This window comes from Nothobranchius furzeri, chromosome 16 (assembly GCF_043380555.1).
Source record: "Nothobranchius furzeri strain GRZ-AD chromosome 16, NfurGRZ-RIMD1, whole genome shotgun sequence".
NCBI lineage: Eukaryota > Metazoa > Chordata > Actinopteri > Cyprinodontiformes > Nothobranchiidae > Nothobranchius > Nothobranchius furzeri.
In genome coordinates, this window is record NC_091756.1 from 45,639,282 (window position 1) to 45,666,988 (window position 27,707).

Genomic DNA, 27,707 nt, shown 5'->3' on the forward strand with positions numbered 1-27,707 from the left:
CGCAAGGAAGCTGAGAACGCCTCTTCAGTAAAGTCTAAGCTTACTTTCTCTCATCATCACTGTCACTAACATGACACTAATGGTGCTGCTGTCAGAGTGCTCTTAACTCTCTCTGTAAAGTGTTTATTACCAAGGCCGTGTGGAGCCACTGCACTGAGTGGCTCTCAGTTCACCACATTAATCTCCATTAACGCAGATGGAGACTTAATCCCTGCTCTTCGACAGCTATTCACCGCAGGTCACTGGCTGCACTGATACTTTCGCAGAATAACAAACTGCTGGTTATAAACCGCTATGAAGCAAACACACCACCAAGGTTAATGTTACATTTACTGTATCTACTTCTGCAAATGTAGATTCATGAGTATAATCCGGATACAAATACTAAAATGTAATTTCTAATATGCCTTTTTCTTAAATTTGACAATCTTGACAAAAATATTAAAATAATTTTATGTAGCATGGCTAAAAATCATTCCCAAGGTCTCTGTCCTAGATGGAATTAAATTCACACCCAGAAGATAGCAGGAAGAACCTCAACTAACTGGAGTTTTTGTAATGTCCCTGTAAAAGTTAGCTTGGGGAGCTAGGGAGATGGTGTCTAGAGATTTCTGCTCAGACTACTGGACCTAAGCAGAAAAATTAGTTATATATTTACACCATGAATGTTCCCCTGGATATGGACAGAGAAATAATACTTTTTCATGTCATAAATACATATGAGCAAAGGTAAAAACATGTTACCTGGCCTGTATTTGATATCATGCCTTCTAGGAATTTTGCAACCCCCAAAGGCACTTTACAACACCAACAGTCACCAACCCATTCACACACTGGTGGCAATAAGCTACGAAGTAGCCACAGTTGCCCTGGGGCGCACTGACAGAGGCGAGGCTGCCAACCACAGGCACCATCTGTCCCTCTGACCACAATCAGCAGGCAAGGCAGGTTAAGTGTCTTACCCATGGACACAACAGCAGGAACAGACGGGCTCAAAACTGCAACCCTCCGGTTACGAGGTGGGCACTTAACTACTCTGCCAACATCGCCCCAAAAAGGAGGAAATACAATTCCATTCACTGTTATGACAAACATATGAAGACACTTTATACCAAAAAAAAAAAAAAAAAACTAGACAGCGTTAATTTGACATTATTACAAGCAAAAAGCACAAAAGCTAAACAAGTTAAAATAAGTCAACTGAAATACATCATTCAACCAACAACCACCTGTGTATTATGATGATAACAACCTGGGCCTTGGTGGCGGGCCTCAGAATGCGACTATCAAGTGAGATCCAAGCACCACACTAATCGTTATGACTGGTGTTCCCTTTACTTACATATCTCCTCTTTATTCAGTTGCGTATTTAGATTGAATTCATTCAGAAATGTGATAAGCAATAAGCTACCATGAAAGAAAAACCAAAAATATGCTGAGTTTTAAGGAGACCATGGTAGGTCAATTTACATCAGTGAGAGGTAGAAATGCACTTTTTAGTGGCAAATAAAATTTAAGAGAATTTATTTAATTTTCATAGAATTAGTACATGAGGCTACTAAGAATACAGCAATGTCAGTCCAGTTGAGGATTAGAGTCAAGAAAATATTTTACTACCTGAGAACAATCTTTGGCAACTCTATCTATTTCTGGCTACAGTATGTTTGTAATGATTAAACTCAACTAAAAAGTGGTGCCAAAAAAGAAGACGCAAAAAACCCCAATGCTAATAGAAACACATTTTTTATAGTCCATGAATCTCAAAACTGTTCTTCTCATTTTCTCTTGAGTAAATTATTGTTAAAGTTGCACATTATTGCCACCTGCTGGTCTGGGGTGTGAGACTGCTGAAACGCAATGCAGATGTGTTTGCATTAGTGACAACTCAAAAAAAAAAGTCGTCTGAAATGAGTCATTTGAAAACATTACGTACCATCATTGCTGAGAAATGTGCAACATGAGCTAAATTCAAACACACGTGCACACACATGCACACATACAAATACACATGCACACACAGAGTGAGGAAACTGAGCTCAACACCTCGCTTTCCTCTGAGGCCACGACTGAGAGACATGGAGGTCTGTCCAAGAGGAGAGCTCATTTTGTGTCGAGAGGCTGTCAATTTGTGTGCTGCCGTAAAAGCAGCAAAGAAACCACAGAAAACATTTAAAGGCAAACTAAATGGAGTCCTTTGGGTTGCTTCATTTTCATCTTTTGTTTCAGTCTGTAAATAGATCTTCACTGGTTTATCTGCTTCTACTATTCACATATATGTAAAATGCAATACAGCATATGATTCAATCTAACAAACTAATGCAGAAGCAATTTAACCCATTGTGGTGGCTTTCAGGACGTAGTGTTTAACCTACCAGACTGTCGACACCTCCCAGAGAGTTATTGGCGTTGTAAAGGGAGTAGGTCAGCTGATAAACACCATCATTGGTTTCACTGTTGCCATAGAAACCCACACCCACTGCGATGCTGCGGGGAAAAGAGGTGAGGAGGAACAGGTAAGTCTTTGATAAACTAATGAGGGTGAGCAGAAAAACAACAACAGAACTGCTTAGTTTGCAAATCCTTCACAAAGATTTTCTCTCCAGTTTCTAAATCTAAGGTTTGCCAGCTTCAAAGGATTTTTAGGACCCTTGCTGAAACATTTGTAGTCATGAAATATTTTTCATTCCCACTATCTGAATTAGCTGTGAACCAACTAGGAGCATAACAGAACAGAAAACAATCACATAAAAGGGATAGCTCTACTGTTTCTTCATTTGGACACAACACACATCTAAAGTGATATTGTTTGGTTGTGCATGTCCTAAACAAATTCTTGAGTTTCTTCCATAAAATACATGTGAGCTGCACATTTGAACACTAACCCAAATGCCTTTCATTTAATACTTTTAATACATTTTTTAATGACCAAATTTTAAGTCTATCACTAAAGCAAGTTTGAATCTTTATGCAAAATCTTCTTTAAAGGTAAAGCAAAGGATCTTTTTCTTCCGGGTGGATCATCTGAACCATTGGTCCGCTTAACTGTCAATCAGTCTGGTGAACCTTTCACGCAAGGCCGTTGTCGTACTTTAATGGGTAGTTTTCATTTCCTGCGCAAAGGTTGGGCTCCCCACAGAACACCTCTGTCACCGGTTTTCTGCTGGAAAGGTAAGCTTAAGTTCAGCATACTATTTGGAGAAATTCATTTCAAGATTACTGCTAGAAGAAGTTTGCTGCCAGGCCGGCAGCTACTTGTAACGAGGATAACTGGGCGTTCTTTCTCATGCATATTTTTTTTCCAAAACAAGGTGCAGGTGTTGAGTTTTGTGCTGCATAATTTTAAAATGTCTTTGCATTTGCAGTCATCCATTGATTTTAATATGTTGAGCTGGTGTATGAGCAAAACAACATGCACTCCTAAGTAATCTGAGTTTGACATTAAGTGCATTTGGCTTTGCATTCATCTATGTAGATTTATCCTGAATGGAAAACAGAGCTTTAGATAAGCAATGTTAAGGAAAGATGTTTGTGCTAATACTGTCTACATTCAGGATGTGTCATAGACAACCGGCAGCACGAAACTTCTCAGTCAGTGAAAGAAGAAGCTAAATCACTTTGGATGTATGCAAATATTAATGCATTAAACCCGTGGCAGATAAACAAATAAAACGAGTAAGTCTTTAATATAAAACAAGACAAGGTGTTGCTGATCACAAACTGCAAAAGTAGAAACGAAACTTGTAACCAGAATGATCAGAAATAGAGATAGATTTGTTTTTGTGGGTTATCTTCTTACAGAGTAAAGGTAGTCAGTCAAAAACAAACTGAGATGTTGTCCCAGATGAATATTTAGCTGTTGACATACATAATAATATTAATAATAATAATAATAATAATAATAATAATAATAAAATAATATGTTTATTGCCAGACTTAAATGCCAGTCCATTTTAAAAGAAACATACAGATAAAAGAAAAAGTAATCAAATCAAAACATCACCTATCAAACAGCCTGTGTTACAAGCTCTCAGACACACAGATAGCTCATCAACATATAATTTGAACAAAACAGGAGATACATTTCCACCCTGCCTTACCCCAATGGACACACTAAAGTGATCAGAAATACTCCCACCCCATTTAACATGCATATTCTGGTGGGCATACCAATAGGCAAGCACTCTCACAACACCTCGAGGCACACCCCTTTGCTTTAATTTAGTAAAAAGCTTTTTATGATTCACTCGATCAAACGCTTTGAAGACATCAATAAAACTCATGAGAATAGTAAAAAAAAAATTGAGCTATATAGATTCACTATTTTCTTAAGAGCACAGACACACATGTCTGTACCATGCTTGGACTTAAAACCAAACTGATTATTAGAGGAAAATAAATACTCACTTACTCTATCCAAGAGGATTCTTTCCATGACCTTAGATAAAACACTAGTCAATGCAATGGGTCTATAGTTGTCTAGGCAACCAACTTTTCCCGCCTTTTCCTTAATAACTGGAACAAGCAATGTGGTCATCATTGTATTAGGAAGTATGCTGTGAGACATAAATCCAGTAAAACAGATTGTCAATAAGGGAGCAAGCCTGGGACTAGCATATTTCAAATGCTCTGCTGTGACTGAATCCATGCCACTTGCTTATATAGTTGACCTACGAGAAACATTTGACCAAACTTAATACTTGCAAGTTGAAAGTCACACACAAGTAAGTTTTATTTACGCTCGACCTGGATCTACTTAGATGCTGGTGAGCGCACATGCAACCGCACTGTCTGACTCCATTTTCTCTGGAAAGGTGTTTTATCTCCACAAATAGAAGCCTGGAGGAGTTCTGTGTGATGGAATTACTATTGCTAATGGTTAGCTTCTACTCGTTGAGACATGCTTTGCTCTTTCCACTAATTGTGTATCCACATCTGGGACAGCCAGGCCTAGCCCTGGTTGGGTAATTGTGTTCACATCTGGATGATCTAAATGTTTTCCAGCATGGTGTGGAGCCAACCCAAAATACCCACTGCTGACTGATTGGCCGGCTGAAGTTCACACCTACCTATGAGAGTGAGCCTCGTTGAGAGGAGACCATGGCAGCACCGCTGGTCAGTGAAAGAGTAGGAAGCTGTGTGCTTCATGTTGGGGTGCATGGCTGCATGGTGGCGCAGTTATTAGCACTGTTGTCTCGCAGCAAGAAGGTTGCAGGTTCAAAACCCAACTGTGGTCTTTCTGCGTGAAGTTGCATGTTCCGCCCATGCATGAGTGTGTGGGTTTCCGCCGGTTACTCCGGTTTCCCCCACAGATCGCAACATGCCCTATAGGTTAACAATTGTACGTCGCTTTGGGTAAAAGCGTCTGCTAAATGAATAAACATTAACATAAACATGTCAGAGTCTTCAAAAGCAACACTGCTCACAGCCACCTTTGTTTACTAACTTAAGGAGGACACCATGGAGCTCTCCACGTGTCTTTTGCCCCTCCCACATGCGAGGAGACATCCACGCTCCTGAGAAGGCTGTGTGAACAACACCGGGCCGCGCGGAAGCGGGCTGATCCAACCAAGATCAGACTGGGCCGACCCACACATGAATGCACCATAAACCAATAACAGCCTTCACCGGTCATCAGTGTGACGTAGATCTGACCTGGCTGACCTAAATGACAATATTAATAAATGAATCTAAATCTGACATTAGATATCACTAAGTTACCTAATGAGTGCTTCCAGTTAATGCACACAGGGTTCCTTCATGAAAAGTTCCTAATTTCCTCTAAATTAAATGTTCCCCAAGCCAAGACCAGGTCAGTTTACGACCAAATAGAAAGTCAGATCTTACTCTTTAACGCTTCAGATCTTGACGCCTCATAATAAATCTGAGATTATTTACATAATGACCACCTGAAACCATGGTAATCCTGTCAAGCTGTTGTAGTCTGATGCTGGGGGCAAATTCAGGTAAGAGCAGAACACGAGCTGTATTTTATAATTACTGTAGAAAGGACGTGGTCTCATTAACTGACCTCCTGCAGATAAACCACCCAGTGTGCTGGTTCAGTCTGAACCCTCAGGGGGGAAACATGGATGAAGGTTAAAAAAGTTTGGGACAGAAATGCCAAATGGAGCCAGAAAGGAATGAGACAGCCATTTAAAAATTTAAATTTCTAATTAATTGTTGTACAAATTACAATAATCTATCCTCAGCTACATGTTGAGAGCATGAACCACCAAATGGTTCCTGAGTGCAGCTGTGTCTGCAGCTCAACGCTCCCCCAGGGGATGGGTGAAATGCGGAAAACAAATGTAAAACACACCAGTGTGTGACAACTAGTGGGACTTTAACTTTTACAGACAATATTGCAGAGGAATTTGGATTAATTCAATAATCACTATAATATACTGTAATTATGATGAACAGGGGAGGGTTTACAATAAATAACGTGATGAAAATTAGTTTAACTTTTAATCTCAATATTGATAACAATAGGTCATTGATCCACTTGTGCTTTACATTTTCTGGATCATTTTCCTGTTAGTTCATCAGCAATAAAATGTCAAGCAGTTCAAAAAGTAAATCTAAAAAGTACACTAGGAGTAAAGCATCTATGAAAATAAGAGCGGATGAAAAATATGAAGTTGAAAATGCAAATATTTTAAGGAAATAATTTGGTCCTGAATTTTATATGGAAAGCAGAAAGGAAAATTCTCTTTTTAATCCCCTCAGTCATCCCAGCTCCCATGTTGCTGCTCCTTGAAGTATTTTTGTCTAATTCAGTGAAAAGAATATCACAGATTTGTGTTGGCATGTTCTGAGCAAAAGCTGAACTGTCACATTGATAAATGGGAGAAAGGATGAAGGATGGGAATAGAAGTTTAGAGTTAAAAAAAATCAACTTGCAGCAGAAAAAGGCCTTTGGCTAATATAAATAGATTCTGGCATGTTTGGATTTTGAGATGATTCCCTAAAATGGCAGCAATAACTGCTGGGAAAAACCAGTGATTTTAAATCTTAAATTAGCAAGAATCACCTCTAAACCTCCCTGTAATACGCACTTAGAAACACGGACAGTTTTCATTCATGCTTTTACGGAGCTCAGAGTAAGGCTGAGCTGGGAAGAGTTGTAATTTCTCACTGAAACACAAAGTTGCTGAAGGCATCTCTACACTGATTACCAGTGTAAGAATTTAATATACATATTATTTAATGAACCATAAGACATGAGATTCCATAATAAATATGAAATCAATCGTATGGATCTTTGGGTACTTTTAACCAGAAGATTGGAACTTTTTATTGCAGGGATTATGTAACAACTTCGTATTAACTCAGAGACAAAAGAAAGAGAGTCAAGTTTTAAAAGTTTAAAGATTTATTACTAAGCAAATTAAAACTAGACTAACTTTAAACACTAAATGTATGGTGTAACTAAGATGAATGAGACGGAGAATGGTGTAGTGTGGAATGTTGTTCAGAACCAGCAAATCTGGAGAAACGATTAGTTTTGATGGGAGTGAAGGTGATGTCTTCGCGCTAAGCTTGAATTTGGAGATTCATAAACACATAAGATGTCATTCTGTCGGCCCCCGTACCCTTTCGGAAGTCCCCGTTAGATCAGGAATGTCGAGGTCCAGCTTGACCCTCTCTGGAACCAAAGCCGGTAGGAAAAGCAGCGGTTGCCGACCAGACCAGTCTTGCGATTCTTCCGGGTCACGACAGTTTTGTTGGCATCTAGCAAGACCCAAAACGGGGTCGTGATGGTTCAGCTTTTATTCTGAAAGGAACCGTTGCAGCAGTTGGAACAGCAACAGATTTTATCCAGCTTGTCGTTGGTTCTTTTGGCTGAAGAGGAAAGCTACGGATTGGCCACTCCGACAACTTCTCTAGAAGGCTTTGAACTGGCGTTAAAGATGGCGTGGGCATAGTTTTATAATTCAGATGTTTTGATTGACGGTCAAATGAAAAGACTTTGTCTTCTTTTGAACATTTTAACAATGCAAAATTCAGAAAACCACATGACTGGTGCATTTTTGTTTCACTGCAATCAAGTAACTTTGTTTTATGTTTCTCTTTTTATTCTAAGCTGTAACGTAAAAAAAGGCCAAGTAACGCAACTTCTACGTTCAAATACAAATAATAAATGTTGTTTTGTATGTTTTATTTACTTTTATATTAAATAAAACTTCCTGGTTCAGGGGTTTTAGAGGGAACTAAATTAAATCGATTTAGGTTTTATCTGAATTGGGGATTAAAAGAGCAAAAGAAGCAAAGAAGGGAAACATCTGGACTGACGAAATGAACATGAAGACAGATGATAGATTTCCTCCTCAGTAAAACTCCAGAGTAAAGTCCACTTGCAGTTACATCCTTTTTCTGCTGCATGTAGCTCACTGACATGACGCTGGAAATCAGATGACAGATAGTTCATTTCCTGCAGGCCATTTCCTCAGACAGCATTCATCTTGTAATCTCAAATCCAATCAAGTCAGGCCAAGTTGGCTCTTCAAAAAGCAACTCAGAAAACAAACACTGCAATGTTAATAGCTCTAAAATCCATGAGAAGTAAAGCACATCTTTACAGAGATGTTTCATAGTTATCAGAAACATGACAGATTCCCATTTACAGCTTGTCATTAGCCAAAACCAGGAAGGAAAAAAATGATCCTCAAATTATCAACAAGCTGATTTTCACTCTGCTCCTCACTGGCCTTTCCAAAAGACATGTTACTAGTTTTGATGTCGAAAATATGAAAAGCATCTTTCAAGATAGAAAGCTGCACCCATAAAGCATTCAGAGTGGGTTTGAAACACTGAGGCACACACACAAGTTTCCCCGGTTGAGACTGATGGTGTGTTTTAGTTGAGTCAAAGCAATTTTCTTCCACTTTCAATTGGATCTTCTTTTTATTTTTTAACTTGAGCAAATTTTATCTCTATTTATCAGGAAGTTCATTGCAATTTTGTATGAAACACGTATGAAACACAATTTGAACAAAAGATGCTCGTCTTAGTCTATCTGCATTATAATTAAAAGTCATGTTTCAGCTATCAACTTAAAGCTAAACCTAAACATGTGTTAAAGACGGTGCTTAAAGATTATGAAAATAAAATGTCCCACCTGTTGCATAGATTTGGTGAATGGCCTTTAAATAGTAAATGACCTGTATTTTGATATAGTGCCTTCTAGAGTCCTGGAACTCCCCAAGGCACTTTGCAACACAATCACTAATTCACACATTCACACACTGATGGTGATGAACTATTGTAGTCATAGCTGCCGTGGGGCGCACTGACACAGGCAAGTCTGCCGTACACAAATGCCACTTGTCCCTCCGACCACCACCAGCAGCAGGCAAGGTGGGTTAAGTGTCTTGCCCAAGGACACAACAACAGCAGCAGACTGAGTGGGGCTCAAACCTGCAACTTTCCGATTATGGAGAGAGCACTTAAGTCCTTTGCCACCGTCACCCATAAATGTAAAAATGAATATGTTCTGATCAGATTGATGAGCTAACAGCCAGGTATACTTCGTTTAAATAAGTTGAATCCCAAAAGATATCATACCAGTTTATTTCCATTCTTCTTCATAAACCTAAATTTTCCATTAAACTATGTTTCTTCTACTGAAATCAGCAATGAGTTTGTTGCATTCCTGGTTCCACAGTTTACTTTTCCATATTAAAATTCCTTTATTCATAGTCATTTGCTGTTTTATAGTCACAATATCTGGAAAAATGCTGACGGCCCATGTGCGACCTGTGTTTACACTACAACATGGATGCCCTCAGAGCTTTGCTCGTGTTATCAATTATTCAAGCGCTTTTTTATCTTTTAGCAATCCTACCTCCTTATCAGTCCACATAAACGAGCAAGGCGCCATGTTTCATGTTCTGTTGTAGTTGAGCAGGAAGATGAAATTGATAGGATTTGGGGGAACTACTGCCACCTACAGGTCTGGCATGCCTCTGAATGTGCTTAACAATGCACTTATGAATTATTATTATAATTATTATATTATTAAATTCAAAAGGTGTTGTTGACTCTGATTTGTGAATTAGAACAGGTGATGAGACACTGAGTTATTTCCAGTCTGTTTCTCTGCACAGATTGAGTGCATCTTTACACAATTATGCTGCATTGTTTAGCTATAATCACTCTCTAAATTTGCATGATGTTTTTGCTCTCTTCCACAATTCTGAGTTTCATGGTTTAAAAGACTATTAAAAAACATAGTTTTTCAGTTTTTTTGTATGACTTTTAAATATGATAGCAGTCACACAAATCAGCACAAAATCAAGAAAGAGGAGTGATTCACAAACAATGTGGCTTTAGTCAATTCTGCTGAGGTTTCAGGAAATGTTACACGACCATGCACCACTGTGTTTTACAATGAGCTCCAATAAAAAGTATAATAACAGGCATGTTTGGGGCCTAATTTAATATCTTCCACCAGCTGATAAGCATCACATGGTTTTGCTTCCATCACCATGGAAACAAATTAGATTATCTGCCTTCTGCACAATTTATCAGTAGACTCAATCTGCTGATTTCTGTGCTGACTGAATGTGTTTCTGTAACTTCAGAAATCAGTACAGTGCGTGTTTGAAAGCAGTGTGTGATCTAAGGTCACACCAGCTAATGAAAATAATATGAATATTACTAACTGTTCTTCACAGTGCAGCTAAGATAATGTCATGTTGCATTAGCAATGTTTGAGTGTCAAAGACTTGATGAGATCCAGCTACCTCCAGCCAAAATAAATCACATTTAATGAAACACTTCTTTTAAAAGTAAAATCTGAAGATAAATATTAGGTCAGATAATTTACAACCATAGGAAAAAGATTTTCTATGAAATTCTCCCATGCAGATCTTGAAGTTGTTTCACCTTTCTTACATAGCTTGCAATCATAAGAAGGTTAACTAAGTCGATGGGAAACCAAAGATCTATTGAGTGCCAAACTAGGGCTATCACAAATAATTATTTTGATAGTTGACTATTTACCAATTATTTTAACATTAGTGAACTAATTTGATCCTGCATAAATTGTAGCTTATCACACCATCAGGCAGCTGCTCTAATATGACCATTGTTACCTTCTAACTGTGTTATCTCTAAGTGTTATGTGTTGCCTGAAAATAAAGAGAGTTAGCTCTTACAACAACTTTTAATAAACATTTCAACTTGTACAAAATACGGAGAACGAGTCACGGGACTCAAAAAAACAGTATTTAAAATGTGCTACAAAATCAAATGAGCTAGGCACCTGAAATCCCCCAAATAATAAAATAAAAAATATCCATTAAAAAAAGTTGTTTTCCGACTAAAATATGTGAACGGAAATTGTTTCAGTCAGGACGTAAGGTTGCCGAAGTGTGCATGCTGTTGCCTTGGTAACAAAGTTGTCCATTGAAGATAAACTTTTCTTAACACTGGTGTAGCGTTATGAAATAAAATTGTTTCTAATATTGATGATTTTGGCATACAGCTCATGAAAACCCAAAATTCCTATCTCAAAAAATTAGCATATCACAAAAAGGTTCTCTAAACGAGCTATTAACCTAATCATCTGAATCAACTAATTAACTCTAAACACCCACAAAAGATACCTGAGGCTTTAAAACCTCCCAGCTTGGTTCATTACTCAGAACTGCAATCATGGGTAAGACTGCCGACCTGACTGCTGTCCAGAAGGCGATCACTGACACCCTCAACCAAGAGGGTAAGACACAGAAAGAAATTTCTGAATGAATAGGCTGTTCCCAGAGTGCTGTATCAAGGCACCTCAGTGGGAAGCCTGTGGGAAGGAAAAAGTGTGGCAGAAAACGCTGCACAACGAGAAGAGGTGACCGGACCCTGAGGAAGGATGTGGAGAAGGACCGATTCAAGACCTTGTGGGACCCGCGGAAGCAGTGGATGGAGTCTGGAGTAGAAACATCCAGAGCCACCGTGTACAAGCATGTGCAGGAAATGGGCTATAGGTGCTGCATTCCACAGGTCAAGCCACTTTTCAACCAGAAACAGCGGCAGATGCACCTGACCTGGGCTACAGAGAAGCAGCACTTGACTGTTGCTCAGTGGTCCAAAGTACTTTTTTCAGATGAAAGCAAACTTTGCATGCCATTCGAAGATCAAGATGCCAGAGTCTGGAGGAAGACTGGGCAGAGGGAAATGCCAAAATGCCTGAAGTCCAGTGTCAAGTACCCACAGTCAGTGATGGTCTGGGGCGCCATGTCAGCTGCTGGTGTCGGTCCACTGTGTTTTATCGAGGGCAGGGTCAATGCAGCTAGCTCTCAGGAGATTTTGGATCACTTCATGCTTCCATCTGCTGAAAAGCTTTATGGAGATGAAGATTTCATTTTTCAGCACGACCTGGCACCTGCTCACAGTGCCAAAACCACTGGTAAATGGTTTACTGACCATGGTATTACTGTGCTCTATTGGCCTGCCAACTCTCCTGACCTGAACCCCATAAAGAATCTGAGGGATATTGTGAAGAGAAAGTTGAGAGATGCAAGACCCAACACTCTGGATGAGCTTAAGCCGCTATCGAAGCATCCTGGTCCTCCATAACACCTCAGCAGTGCCACAGGCTGATTGCCTCCATGCCACGCTGCATTGAAGCAGTCATTTCTGCAAAAGGATTCCCGACCAAGTATTGAGTGCATAACCGAACATAATTATTTGAAGTTTGACTTTTTTTGTATTACAAACACTTTTCTTTCATTGGTCGGATGAAATATGCTAATTTTTTGAGATAGGAATTTTGGGTTTTCATGAGCTGTACGCCAAAATCATCAATATTAGAAACAGTAAAAGGCTTGAACTTCTTCAGTTGTGTGTAATGAATCTAATATATATGAAAGTCTAATGTTTATCAGTACATTACAGACAATAATGATCACAACATGCCCTATAGGTTATAAATTATAAATTGTAAGTCGCTTTGGATAAAAGCGTCTGCCAAATAAATAAACATAAATAAACATAAACATAATGAACTTCATCACAATATGCTAATTTTTTTAGAAGGACCTGTATAGTGTATCGTTCTTGCCAATACACACCCATAGTTTGAAACATTACACCATGCTAAGGGTAATAAAATTGTTCATGTTACAGCTACCCATACAAATAGCTCACTAATGATGTTAATATTAGGCAGCTAATATGATGGTGAAGGTTCTCAGTTATACAGGTCATGGTCATCCAAAAAGTTCACATGAGCAGCGGTTTTGGGAGAAAAAGAAAGCTTCAAAACAACAATGTCAAGTATTACTTTTGTCATCAACAACTTTGGTCATTGATGTAATTGTAACTAATTCACTAACCTTACAAATACAACAGAATTTAGTTTAAGTTGAAGTTTGTTTCCCGTTTTCTTTAAAAAAAAACAATGAGGTATTTGTGCAACTTGAAATTATCCCCACTCCTTCTACCAAAACAGCTCACCCAGCATTGGATAAGAATATTAATGGACTTTTTTTAATAATAACTGAGTAAATACAATTCTGATTGAAGTATAATTGAGCCCGTGATATCAAAGGCTGTTTGGTACTAAAAGCCAACAATGCCCATTCTCGCCTTCCTTGGTGTATTCTACGTGGTGTTTATGAAACCAAAGGTCCTACACAAATGGTCAAAGTGTAAGGGCCATCAGAGAAACGCTAACCAGCAACCACACGAGTTTCTTACAGTTCAAAGATTCCCCAAAAAAGGATCAAAGACAAAATTCATCAAAGGCAAGATGAAATTAGACCGTTATTGTAAACCAAAATCATAAATGTTTGCAGAGATGAAAATAGAAAGCTTGAATATTTTATAACACACACAGACTTACATGAATGCAAAAGATTCTGATAAGGAACACAAAAATATTACATCAACTGACATGTCGACTGGGTTGATATCTGAACTGCAGCCAATGAGCAAAACGTTTGGGTTGGGCTGAGTGGTAAGGTTATCATGGGAGCTGCTACAAATCTGATGTTGGATCACTAAATGTGCAGTGGTGAGAACTTCATGCTGCTTACAGCGTTGTGATCGGAATGTAGAACGATAAACAAAGGTAAAGAGTGGCAAACATGAACACTGAGCATGTGTGCCTGATGAGTTCAACCAATCAAAGCTTGTCTGTGTTGTTTTCTCTCACCATGTGAGAAGTCCAGCAGCAACGGCCGACCAGGTGACACAGCAGGAGTTGGGCTTCTTGCTTTCCTCGTCTTCATCTTTACGCCAGCAGCACAAAAAGCTCAGGTAGATGGCCAAACATAGAAGGTTGAGACCGAGTCCTGCAGCTGCCACACAGCCCAGAAATATGAGTGACTACAGAGAGAGAAGAGAACGGAAAGTGAGTTTTGTAGCAGCAGCTGTAAACAGATGTGGTTCGAAGAGTTTCATCATCCCTGTAGAGCAAATCTTTGTGGTCAATAACTGTTTTCTTTACAATTTTTTTTTAGGAGCTAAGAGATTACATTTAAATGTGTGGTTCAATCATTTAATCAATATATTTGCAGTGGTCTCTTCTAGGAATCAATGCCTTGTAAGTCGTACTCTGGGGAAACATAGCTCTGGTGCGCCAGTTTCAGGAAGTATGTGAGGCACATCAGAGCTGAGCTACAGACCATAGGTAGATGCCCTATTGGGCACTAGAGAGCTCAACAGCGCCAACTGCCATATTGGTTAGGTTCCTTACTCTCCAAACCAAACTGGTGTCAATGCAAGGTGAGCAACTATTCCCATGTTTTGTGCAGCCTACAGTTGCAACTATCAGCATACTACTGAAAACAGACCTTGTGGGGTTACTATTGACTTTTCTAACCTACCTGTTGAGATTTTATATTTTGAATTATCTAATTTTATTATATATGTGTGTGTGTGTGTGTGTGTTAACTATCATGCAATACAGTGTGTCTGATTTTGTGAAAAAAGCATAACAAAGTGTGATTTTTAGTTGAGTGAACACCTTCCCCAGTAGAAATAAAGGCACTGGAAGTGAATGGGAACCCATCCAAGATGGTGGGCTGCTGCTTCAACAGCTCCATTAGGCAGCACCAGTCCACGTCGCCTCTACCTATATGATGTCTGTGCTGCAGAATGCAGGATTTGGAGTCTTAAAGCGTTTTCACATCTGGGCCAGCACGGACCGGACTGGGTGGCATCGGTCCGGGTCCCGCGTCGGTAGGTTCTCAGGAATGGGGAAATCTGTGAGCAGGTGGGCAGGGCAAAAGATGCACATAAAAGTCTGTGTGTGTGTGTGTGTGTGTGTGTGTGTGTGTGTGTGTGTGTGTGCTCCTCACAGCAGTGAGGAGGGAAGCAGCTTCAGTCAGAGACAACGTTGACTTCTCAGTATCCAGAATGATAACGAATTGCACATGTGGGAAGCTCCCACTGGTTGATTCTATCCACCAATCGGAGGCTCCCCCTAATTGTAGGTGTGTATTTGAGCAAGCCAATCAGTTGGCAGTGGGTGTGTCGGGCCTGTTCAGTCCGAAGCAGACCGCCTTGGTATGTGGGCCGGAAAACCAGTTGGTTGAGCACTGAAAAATACAAAGCTACCCAATGGTGTCTGTGCTGGCCCAGATGTGAAAGTTATTTCCTGATATTTAGACATTTAATCTCTGATTGGCTAACAGCAATGCTACTCTACCACTGATGCTGTTTGCTTTTGTAACACTGATGTTTTATCTCCACAAGTAACACAATCCTGGATGAGTTCTGCCATGTGGCGGAGTTGCTAATGCTAACAGTTAGCTTCTACAAGCCGATACCATCTCTGCTATTTCCTGAACGCTAAACCAACAACATCCTTCTCTGTCGTGAGTCAAGATGGGTGAGTCCATGAAGGTTAAGTGACAGTGTGACGTAGATCTGTCAGGCTTTTCAAATCCTAGAGTTTCACTGTCTATTTTCTATAAAACTATTTTCATAATCAGCCTGCATGAAAAATTCAGTGACCAATTATTTTCAATGCTCAAAGCCTTTAAGAGATCCACCAATATTTATTTATCTAAAGAGCTAATGAGTAAAAAGCTTAAATAACAGTTTTTATTTTATTTTTCTTTGTGTTCAGCTTTTCCCTTTAGGGGTCACCGCAGAAAATCAGCTGACTTAATCCTTAGACCTGTAATGTTATGCTGTGTTACTGTAATGATACGCTTATCCCATTAATCTCCTCTTGCTGGTTAGTAAAGCAGCTCAACGTTTTTCATGCACACATTTAGTTTACAATATATACCAGACCCTTAGACCCAGGAACAATTTGTAATAAAAAGGGAAATGGCCAAAAGCCTTCGATTGTTCTCTACATACGGGCTCTCTGTTTACATCAAAATGTAATGATAGTGTTCTTTGGCTCCAAACAAACACGTTACTGTGATTAACAAGTAACAAAACACGTCAAAGCCAATGATTATATGTGCAACAGCGCCGGTAACAAGGCCAGATGCATTCAGGAAGCAGACACCTCCTTATTTATCCACTTCTCCCCTCGTTTTCCTTTTAGCCTCCATCCCACCTTCAGCGTAAGATGACAAAAATAGAAACAGGCCTTTTGTAACTGCCTCAAATGAATTCTGCATCCATCTGCGAGCAGATGGGTTTATTCCAGCTCGGGACCTTTTTTTTTTTCCATACTTCCTTTTAGTTTGTCTGAAGTCTTTCTGTTGCTGAGCCATCTGCTCTTTGGCTGTGATGTCAAGTCTCTTGCATATTAAATACTGGGATTAAAATGCATAGAACCTGCAGTTTATACAAGGTGCCAGGTGAACTGTAAATTGAAAAAAAAATGCTGCAGAATGCTAAAGCTGGTGAGAGATTAAATTATATATATATACTGTATATAAATATATATATATATACATATATATATATGTATGTATATATATATATATATATATATATATATATATATATATATATATATATATATATATATATATATATATATATATATTATAATTTCCTTTAGTGATGGGAATTCTGGCTCTTTTTAGAGAGCCAGTTCTTTTGGCTCAGCTCACCAAAAAGAGCCGGCTCTTTCGGCTCCCAAGTGGCTCCTCAGATTTTCTGTTGCGTAAAGTATATTTATCACCAAAAATAATGCGCATACTATACTTAAAATGATTTACTAATGTAAAAAAATGCAATTGATCAAATATTTATCATTTATATGGATTTATTAACTGAACACTTTAAGAAATCTCAACTTTCCGACTGCTGTCGCTCATTTTCTCACCGTCTTCGTCGCACTCTCCTCCCTCTCGCCATTTTCCTCCTCCTCATTCTCTCTCGTCTCCCTCCGCCCGCATGTGCTCTGCTGTGTGTCTGTTTGAGTCTGATCCACCCTCTTCCCCGCCCCTGCTGCCCTGTATGTGGACAGTCTGGACACGCAGTCACACATGTTGACCTGTAGCTTTCACCAAAGCGGGTGTGTGTGTGTGTGTGTGGGGGTGGGGTGGGGGGGGGGGGGGGTGTTACGACTCCCAATGACGAGCCGGCTCCCGTCGTTCACTTCATATCATAGAGCTGGCTCTTAGAGCCGGTTCGTTCGTGACCGACACATCACTATTTTCCTTCAGTAGAAAGTCATGCCATCTCCTGCTCTTCTTTTGTGTTTGTTTTTGCACAATTGTAAAATTGGATCAGTGGAAACATTAAAACTTTATTCTCCATTAGCACTTACGAATTACAATTTAAGTTTCTAAACGTGTTTTCCGATGTGACACGCGTAATAATGTTAACATGTAAAGAGAAGTTGTATCAGAAAATGATCTCTATATGTTTCACAATAAAAGGGAACTGTAGATGTGGCGTAGCCTGCTTGTGTTCTATTTTATGCTTTTTTGGGGAAAAAAATAAAAAAATTACATCAAGTAATAAAAATGTTCTAACAAAGAGACTCTGTGTTTCAAGCTTGAACAAATAAAACAGAAAGATCAAACAGTAATTTCTTAACCCAGAAAATGATGCAGCATTAGATTTTACTGTCAGAAAAAATGTTGTCTTGTGACCTGCAACAATAGTAACTGCTCCTAAAAGTTTCCAGAGACTCTTGTGAGTAACTTTAACCTGATTTACTATTCAGAAGATCCTCAGCAACAACAGATTATTGAGTTTACTCAAATAAAGCACTTCACAAAGTCTCTCTGACACTTTTGTTTTGGATGAAAGTCAGATTGGTTTGGCCATTCTAATCTTTTTTTGTATGTGTGTGTGTGTGTTGGAGCCCTGCCATGCATTATTGGTATTCAGTGGTCTGTTGATGGCTGGCTTAATAGCAGCAATATCAGTCGATGTGAGAGATGGTTTTAGTCACATGAAATGTACCTAGATTCCTTTGAAACTGCAGTGTATTCCAAACATGACTCTTAGATAACTGTGATCCTAAAATGGCTTTATCTGTACAACATCTGTCTGATTCGGGTTTATCAGAGTCTAAAGTCTTTAGAGGAAACGGGTTTACAAACCTCTTTAGCCAAGTCTCAAGAGTTTTTTGTTTATCCCAACTTAAACTTCTTAAATTAGATGCTAATCCAAGGAATTTACAGAGCTTTGTCAATATATCCATCCATCCATCCATCCATGTTGTACATCTTATCCAAGGTCAGGTTGAGGAATCAACAGATCTAAGAGGAAAACCCAGACATATCTGTGCCTTGCATTAGTCTGCAGCTCATCCAAGGTATCCCAGACCACAGAGGATATATTTTTCCTTTTGAGTTCTGGGTCCCAAACACACACACACACACACACACACACACACACACACACACACACACACACACACACACACACACACACACACACACACACACACACACACACACACTTCTGTCCCTCATAATTATTAATTGTGCCATGTCTATCCATCTTACTCCCTTATTCCCAATAAAGGTTACAGGGAGCAGGTGCCTATCTTCACTGGTCACCAAGAGATTGGAACACACCGATATATAAAATTTATAAAATTATTGAAATTTCTTGACTGAGTTTTAGGATATTGACATTTCTGATTGTACTTTAGGTCATATTTCTGTACTTTACACAAATTTTGAAATGTAAACTGTTAAAAAGCTGTTTGAACAATCTGTTTTCTTATCATCTCATGAAAAAAGTTTCATTAATAACAAAATGTAGGTTCTGGGACAAACAGTGAGACCATTTCTCGCTCGGACAGATATATTGATAGAAGTTTCATCTTCTATCCGACGGGGCTGTGAATGCTGAGAGTTGGCATAAATTTGGTGTAGCTGAAGTGAGAACAGCAAATGAGAGAGAGATCTGGGGCGCAGGTGGATAATATGAATGTCGAGGGGGGATGGGTGGGAGACACTCATAGATTATTTGAATTAGGGGGAGAAAGGGGGAGAAAAACCCAGCAGCATGAAGAAAGAAAAAAAACTGGCCCCCAAGCTGCTCTTATCGTCATGGAAACATGCAGGTTAGTCGGTGCCCTTGCAAGGAGGACGAATGACGACTGAAAGGGCGAATTATCACACAGCCTATTTGAATTAGGCAGCATGTGACGGTTCATTTAAATAGACATGCATCTGTCTTGTGATTCGTCTGCAGGCAGCGCAGAAAAAGGAGGGGATGAGAAGCAGTGAGTTCACATTTGGGAGGCCTGGTTGGAAAACGTATACACTAATGTTTACTATGAAACAAAACTAACTTTTTGTTAAATGTTTTGTGTTTTTTAAATCAAAATCAACTGACGACCCTTAAATAACACAAAAACAAATGACTGGATGTCATTAAGGAAGCTGCAGATGAGAAAACATTAGACCTGCTTTTAAGACAGTGTTAACCCTCTCAGGCTCAAAATAAGTTTTGAAAAAAGAACGAAAAAATAAGTCCTTCAGGGGTACTTCTGAGTTAAAAATGCTCATGAAATACAAATGTGGAGGTAGGTTTTAATGTTGCAAATCTGCAACGCCTGTCTCCAGAGGGTTAAGACAACAAACAGCTCTTCCCCTGTCACGCTTCGCTCTTCCTTCTCAAAAGCACAGCACAAAAATAATGGCTACTGAATTATGGAGAACCCATTCAGACAAAAACATGCTCACCAAAACCAACCCACCCTGGAACCATCTCTTTCCAAGCAGTCCAACCTTCCATTAAGTCCAAAAACACCATTTATCTTCTACTGACTAGAGTACACAGGTACACACACACACACTTTGGTGAATTCAAATTGGCTGCTCTTGCCACTTAACTTCCATATAAATTAGACGTGAGTACTTTCCCATAGAAGCTCAATATGTTATCACCCTTCTACTTATTTTTCTCACTGCTAACTCAAGTGGCTGCACTGTCCTTCCTCTTTTGTTTCCTCTCGATAGATGAGGGGGGTTGGGAAGAGGCTGGAGGCAACACGACATGAAAGAAAGGGAGGAAGATCCAGCGGCGCACTGAGGCAGTCCCTGAGACTTGAGCAGAGAAACACAAAAGGAGGATGACATAATGATGGAGGGAATGAGACATGTAGGTGAAAGGGTGAGGAGGTAAAAAGACACAAAGAGAGACGAGGTATAGAGGAGTGTGTTGGATGTGTGTGTATAAGGCAAAAAGACAAAACTAACTGATCTCCCAGATCTCCCAGAACTGTTTTCTCTTCTGTTACTGTTCTGTTATGGAAGAGTTTTCCCTGAGGCTGAAGAGTTGCATAATACTACAACTTACAATGAAGTGTGTCTCATAGCTGAATAAACTAAAATGAACTTTAAAGGGTCTGAAAAGGCAAATCAGATATGAAATCTTCCCCTGACAATGAGAAACTTATTTTTGAAAGGAATGCATGAGCGATCTTTTACACACTGGCACTGTAGTACTTATGTGAACAGTAAAACTGTTTAAAACGGGACACATGAAGAAATACAACAATAAACTTTTTATACATAAGATTTGTTAATTTTATGATGTAAATAAAATAATATTATAACTTTAGACTCAGATTTTATAGTCTTCTATACAGCATAGTTTTGACTCTCCTATATTCCTGTCAGAATTGACAAAGCTCCATGGATGAGTAGCGAAACGTCTTCAAGAAACAAAAGAAGTCCAGCTGCCTTCATTTGAATCGTTTTGGATAGTTTGAGGAATGTGCTAATTCTGTTCAAGAGTTAGAAGTCTCGGAAAATTACGTTCACAGGAAAAAAAAAAACAGGCAACAAAATAATAACAAACACCTTTCCATTTTAAATAACAACAATTGTATCTCTCAACGACAAAATGAGATTCGCTGGCTAAAGTTGTAGCCAGTAAAAAGAATGCAAAAAACATTATGGATAAGATCTGGAAACACACACACACACACACACACACACACACACACACACCTATAATGGAAAAGAAGCAACATAAGCAATAATGATCTGAGTTGCAAATGACCCTGAGAGCATTTATGATCCCCAAAGACACATCAGTGGACCAATGGAAGCCAATGGGGAAGAATGATGGCACAGTTGGGACAACGAGAGAAACAGACATTGATGTAGTAATGGTCATCTCAGCCCATACTGGCTCATTTTCTTGAGCCAGTATGGGCTGAGATGACCCTTTACAACAGGATTATTCAATCCTGTTCTGGAGGGCCGGTATTCAACACGTTTTAGTTTTTTCTCTGCTCCAACACACTTGATTCGATGTTTTGCCTGTGCAGCAGCTCATCAAACTCTGCAGAAGCCTGTTAATCACCTGATTGATATCAGGTGTGTTGAAACAGAGTTAAAACTAAAACGTGCTGAATACCGGCCCTCCAGGACCGAAATTTATTTGTTTAATTTGGTGATGAACCACTCCTGTAGACACTAATGAAAGCTGGGAAGAAATTTCAGCTGTTAGATTCAGGTGTTAAAAGGACGAACAAGAATCCAACTACACCTACACGATTGCGTCATTTGCGGAGCTTTGTTCTGCGGGTTGACACTGTTGGCAACTGCAGTACTTGGAAACAAAATATTAAGTAAATAAACACATTGTCACCCAAAAACACATTGAACTAGCTTCTTATGTTGAAATAGCAATTTAGTCCCAAAATGCCTCTATTAAATATCCTAATTTGATTTTTATGTGTTTTTATGTACATTTTTTATGGCTGAAATGAAATGTAAGAATTCCTTATTTTGTCACCAATCTTTCACAACTTAGTCCTACGTGTTCCCTTTCAGTCAATTCACTCGGTACAACGAAGGTACTATGGGACATCACGCCCTTGTGTGGCCTGGCTAAAGACACATTTAATCACAACTGTAAGGCAAATGAAAGTGACACTGCATGGAGGCCCCACCCTCCACTTATAAGCGACTGCGTCACTGTCATTCCTCAGTTCTTACGCTCTTCACCTCGCTGAGAACACATCTGACAACTAGCTGCGCTATTGAAAGATAGCTTAACCACTCGCTGACTGGACTCTACTGCCTTCTGGCTAGCATTCCCGCCAACCAAGTGCCATCTTTCGTGGCTCTTCAGCTTCTCCACTTCGTTCTGCTGTGTGTCTTGCATTGAGCAACGTGTCGGACGTTGCTTCATGGAAAGGCGCTTCACAGAAAGCCGCTTCACGCCCCTATCCTCAGGGCTCTGGATTCTCTCTTCACGGGAAGGACTTACACGAAGCGTGCCCGGTTTGTCTGGGAATTCTCCATACAAGTAGAGCGCTTGTGGACCCGGAGGCGTGCGAGTTCTGTCGCTGACTCCGCCGTCCCACACTCGAACAGCGCATAAAGCTCCTACAACTATTTCAACGTCCTGGGAGTGTGATGGGTTAAAATGTTCTAATTACTGTTTACTGTGTTTACCAGTATGTATTATTTAATGAATAATAAGAAACAGGTTCATTATTGTTTACATTCGCATTGCTTGTCAGTACCTTTTCCGTTATGCTTCTTAAACTTTATTGCAATTTAGTCGTTGTAGTAATGAAGTGGGACACCGGAGGGAGTCTAGCGCTAGCGAGCCTTAGAAGAGAGCAAGGCCTTCCTGGCTCATTCAATACACGTTTGAGCAGAGGGAAAAACGTGTCCGTGTTTCTTTTATCATTCACTCCCCTTTTCAGGCAAGATTTTATGCATAAGCACACCTGTACTGTAAGATGTAACCAGACCAATTGAACGTTCGGGAATACACTGTGTGGTAGATTCGTTGTTTACTATGTTTTGGGGCTGTTGAATAAGGTTTAGCCACCGTTAGCGGCTAGCCCATAGCCGATGATGCTAACTAGCTAAGAAGACGACGGTCGATACTTTTCACTTGTTTCTCTGTGATGACTCTGTATGTATTTGAGTTGAATTAAGTCATTCAATACACGTTTGAGCAGAGGGAATAACATGTCCATGTTTCTTTTATCATTCACTCCCCTTTTCAGGGGTCCTACAGGAGACACTGCAGTTTAGCAGCAGGACCCCATTCTTTCCCATTCGGCCCCGGCTTCGCCCGGCTCTGACGTGGAGAGCCTAGTAATTGAAGTCCCCGCTACTAGCTGGGCAGATCAGATGGAGATGGCGGACAATTTAATCGGACCAGACCTAGAGGCTTCTCAGTTTCCTCCTCTGGCAGAGGATGAAGGAGACATTTTGGACATTTGCCCCGATGGTCAGGACTTACTCGAGGACAAGGAGGTCCTCTCGGCGGTGGAGTATTCAGCTCCAGCCGCTACTTCAGTCTCCGAGCTGTGAGATGACACTTGTTTTCTCCCGCACTGCCGGCGTGCAGCAAGGAGGCTAGAAGTGGACTGGCCCGCTCTTCCACCTGTACAAAAGAGGTACCGCTTCTCTGGATTTTACCTCCCCTCGGAACCAGCTGAGGTAAAGAACTTTCTGGCACTGTACCCGGATTTTGTGGCTGAGCTCACGGCATCCTGGGCCAAGCCGCTATCCACCCACACCACGGTCCCGGGTTATGGTCAGTTCTCGGACCTTGACGGCGCAGAAATAGCAGGATTGGTTAACCTCCCTCCGATGGAGCCCTCTCTCGCAGCTTACCTGGCTCCGACCTGCAATAACGGAGTTAGTGGACAAACTAATCTACCCTCCAAGTCATGCCACTTCTCAGCTGCACAACTGGAGAAGATTTACTGCGCGCAGGCCTCCGTTGCTTGCATTCTCAGCTCTTCCACCATGCTCCAGACCTATCAAGCACTTTGCCTGGCGGACCATGGAGCAAGGGTCCCACCTGACAGCCAACTGACCCCCCTCATCAATAAGATACGGGTCACGTCAGACTACATCCTGCGAGCGGCCCGAGGCTTCGCCCTGCTGTTGGGAAGAGGTATGGCCTCAACTGTAGTGGCTCAGAGACACCTGTGGCTGACCCTTTCTAATGTCCCCGACAGGGACAGGGCTAACTACCTGGACGAGCCTGTTTCACCCAATGGTCTGTTTGGTCAGTCCCGCAACGCTATTCAGACGAAGTTCGAGGCCTAGTGGAAACAGACTGAGGCCCTACGCTCCATCATCCCCAGGCGGGAAGGGTGGCGCACGGCACCTAGGTCTGACAGGAAGAACCTGACCTCCTCCATCTCAGAGGACAGCCTCTTCAGCGGCAGCAAAGGCCTCGGCCCCAGCTCGGACCCCGTCTTTCACTCCTCACCACTCTGCTTGGAGTAAAGGCCCTCCTGGGGACTCACAGAAATGCTCTGTAGGCCGCAAGAAGAAACCTCAGTCATCCTGATCCCAGGACCCACTTTGTTCGGGTTTTGGACCCTGTTGGGCTACAAAAACCCAGTTTTCCATGGTTGAAACGGACCGGTTCAGCTACGGTTCAACCCCACAGTCAAAAGAGACTTTGTTTACCGCCCCCAGGGGGCAAGAGTTGTACTGTTTACAAAAACATGCACACAAATGTAATAAAGACTGCTGTTTGCACTCGACAATATGTGGATGGAATGTGTATCAACAATGCTTCTCAAATTGGCGCATAAATCTGCGTCAACTCGCTCCGCTGGTGAACGACAGCTCAATTTTCATATTAAATCCTGTCTGCAATTGGCCTCTGTGAGAGCGGTAAAAGCTGTGTTCTCCCGCTCTGCTGGAGAACACAGCTTTCCTCCGGTGGCAGATGTGATGTTCAGAAAACCTCCCGTTCCGCTAGAGGGCAGCAGCTCTGGCGAGGATGTGCAGTGTCCCCCTGGGTTGAGCACATGGTTGCCATGGGTTACCAACTCCAGTTCCTGGTCAAACCACCCGTATTTACCTCTGTTGTGCAGACATGTGTAAATACCGACGCTGCAGTTGTGTCACGGGAGGAAATTCAGATTCTACTGTTGAAAGGAGCTATTCGAGTCCCTGTCAAGGACACAAACAAAGGTTGGTACAGCCACTACTTTGTTGTCCCGAAAAAGGGGGGCGGACTTTACCCTATTTTGGATCTGCGTGTGTTAAACAAGTATCTGCGCACGTACAAGTTCAAAATGCTAACACTCACACAGCTACTGGATACAGTCAGTCCCGGAGATTGGTTTACTGTGATTGATCTCACAGATGCTTATTTCCATGTGGGAATCCACTCCGATCACAGGTGGTTCCTGCGCTTTGCTTTCGAAGGGAAGGCCTACAATTCAAATTCAATTCAATTCAAATCCCAGAGGGAAATTTGAGTTTCAGTACACACAATTCTGAGATCAGACATACATACATAGACACATGACAAGAATTGGTGACTGTGGTCATTCGTAACCCGAGTCGCGCTACCGTAATAAATCAAGAGGGTTTATATGAGGATAGAGTCAGGGGGAGAGAAAAAAAGGCACTTCAGAGTTACCCTCCACAGAGAGGGCAGCTTTGCTACGCAAAAAACACCTCAGACAGATATGCACACAGATTTCAGACATTTCACAACATAAGTGTCCACTAGGTGGGGAGGTAGGGTTGGGACTATCCTCACTTCAGCGAGGCAGCGCTCATCACTTCCGTTTGGACAGGGGAGGGAGATAATGGGTTAGAGAGCACAGTGACTCCTAGATACGGTTCCACGACATTCACCGGTCATAGTCCCGCCCAGGCTGGGATAGGGAGAAAGAGTTTCCATAGTGACGGCAGCATTCCACATTTATTCATGGTTCTGCCTTTTGGGTTAGCTCTAGCTCCCCGCACCTTTATGAAATGTGTGGAGCCGCACTAGCCCCCCTCAGGGAGGAGGGCATCTGGATCCTTGCTTACCTAGACAACTGGGCTCTAGTAGCAAGTTCCCGAACACAGGCAGAAGCTCACACTGTACGGGCACTTTCCCACGTTCAAGCCATGGGGTTTTCCGTGAACTAAAGAAAGAGTTCTCTAGTTCCGAGTCAGAATTTCTCCTTCCTCGGGCTGGAAATTTGCTCTTGGTCAAGCAGGGCGCGTCTCTCGGACCAGCGAATAGCCGCGCTACGCAGTTGCTTAGCGCACTTTCAGCTGGGAGCCAGACTGACACTCCGCAAAGCTCTACAGCTGCTGGGGATGATGGCTTCCTCCATTGCCGTGGTGTCTCTCGGACTGTCAAAAATGCGACATTTCCAGCGTTGGGTCCACACTCATCATCTCCATGTTTCACATCATATCCGCTGGAGGTTGATTGTCACCAAAGCCTGCATGGTAGCTCTCCTCCCATGGAGAGAAACAGGGCTGTTCTGCCAGGGTTCCCCTATCAGGAGGGTGTTAGAACGCATAATGGTGACCACAGAGGCTGGGGGGCTCTGTGTGGGGGTTTAACGGCGAAGGGGGTATGGTCCTCAACCCAGTCAAGGTTCCATATCAACTTTCTGGAACTTTTAACCGTGTTTCTGGCCCTGAAATACTTCAGTCATCAACTGAGAGGACGACATGTGCTGGTGCGCACAGACAACACAACTGTGGTGTCATATGCAACAGACAGGGAGGAGAGCACACTCTTCCTCTACTGAATCTGACTGCATTGGTGCAATCTGAATCTCCTGTCTCTAAGAGCAGCTTATGTCCCCGGGTACCTCAACCACGGTGCAGACTTGCTCTCCAGGGGCGGACCTCTATCAAAGGAATGGAGGCTCCGCCCCGAGGTGGTGTCCCAGATTTGGCTGAGGTTTGGCAGGGCAGTAGTGGATCTGTTTGCATCAAGCGCAAACACACACTGTCCCTTGTTCTTTTCCCTGACGGATCAGACTGCTCCAATGAGATTGGATGCTCTGGCGCACCCTTGGCCCAACGTTCTCCTCTATGCTTTTCCGCCGGTGGAACTGATTTCAGTTTGGTCTGTCTTGGTACCCGGAGATCATCAGTCTGATGATGCAGGCTTATATAAATCGCACTCGGAGTATCAGAAAAACAGACCAACTGTTTGTGTTTTTTGCCAAACCCTCCATGGGTAAAGCTTTGTCAAAGTAAAGACTTTCTCATTGGATTGTGGAGACATTTTCCCTGTGTTACAGCATCACTGGGTCCCAGCTGCCCCTAGGGATCAGGGCACACTCTACTAGAGGTGTGGCTGCTTTTTGGGAGCTGTTTAAAGGTGTTTCAGTTGGTGACATTTGCTCAGTTGTAAGCTGGGCTACACCCCACACCTTTGTGAGGTTTTACCGCTTGGGTGTTCTGGCCCCTTCTGTGGCCCCTGCGGTTATTTCTGCTGGATCTGACTTGCCATCTTAGGTTGCAATCTCAGGCCAGGTTTGATAGCTGCTCATGGGGCGTTTCGATAAGTCCCATAGTACCTTCGTTGTACCGAGTGAATCGACTGAAAGGGGACGTTAGGTTATGCATATA

At 41.5% G+C, this 27,707-nt stretch overlaps 1 protein-coding gene across 2 annotated transcripts in view; it reads right to left on the bottom strand.

Annotated features, from left to right (window-relative positions):
• The window catches only part of ttyh2 (tweety family member 2), a 112,270-nt gene that overhangs the window by 61,175 nt on the left and 23,388 nt on the right, over positions 1 to 27,707 (bottom strand). For both annotated transcript variants that reach the window (XM_015962811.3, XM_015962810.3), the window contains exons 2-3: positions 14,156 to 14,328; positions 2,373 to 2,484 (exon numbers count right to left, since the gene is read on the bottom strand). In XM_015962811.3, coding sequence (XP_015818297.1) covers positions 2,373 to 2,484; positions 14,156 to 14,328 — 285 coding nt within the window. The remainder of the gene's footprint in view (positions 1 to 2,372; positions 2,485 to 14,155; positions 14,329 to 27,707) is intronic.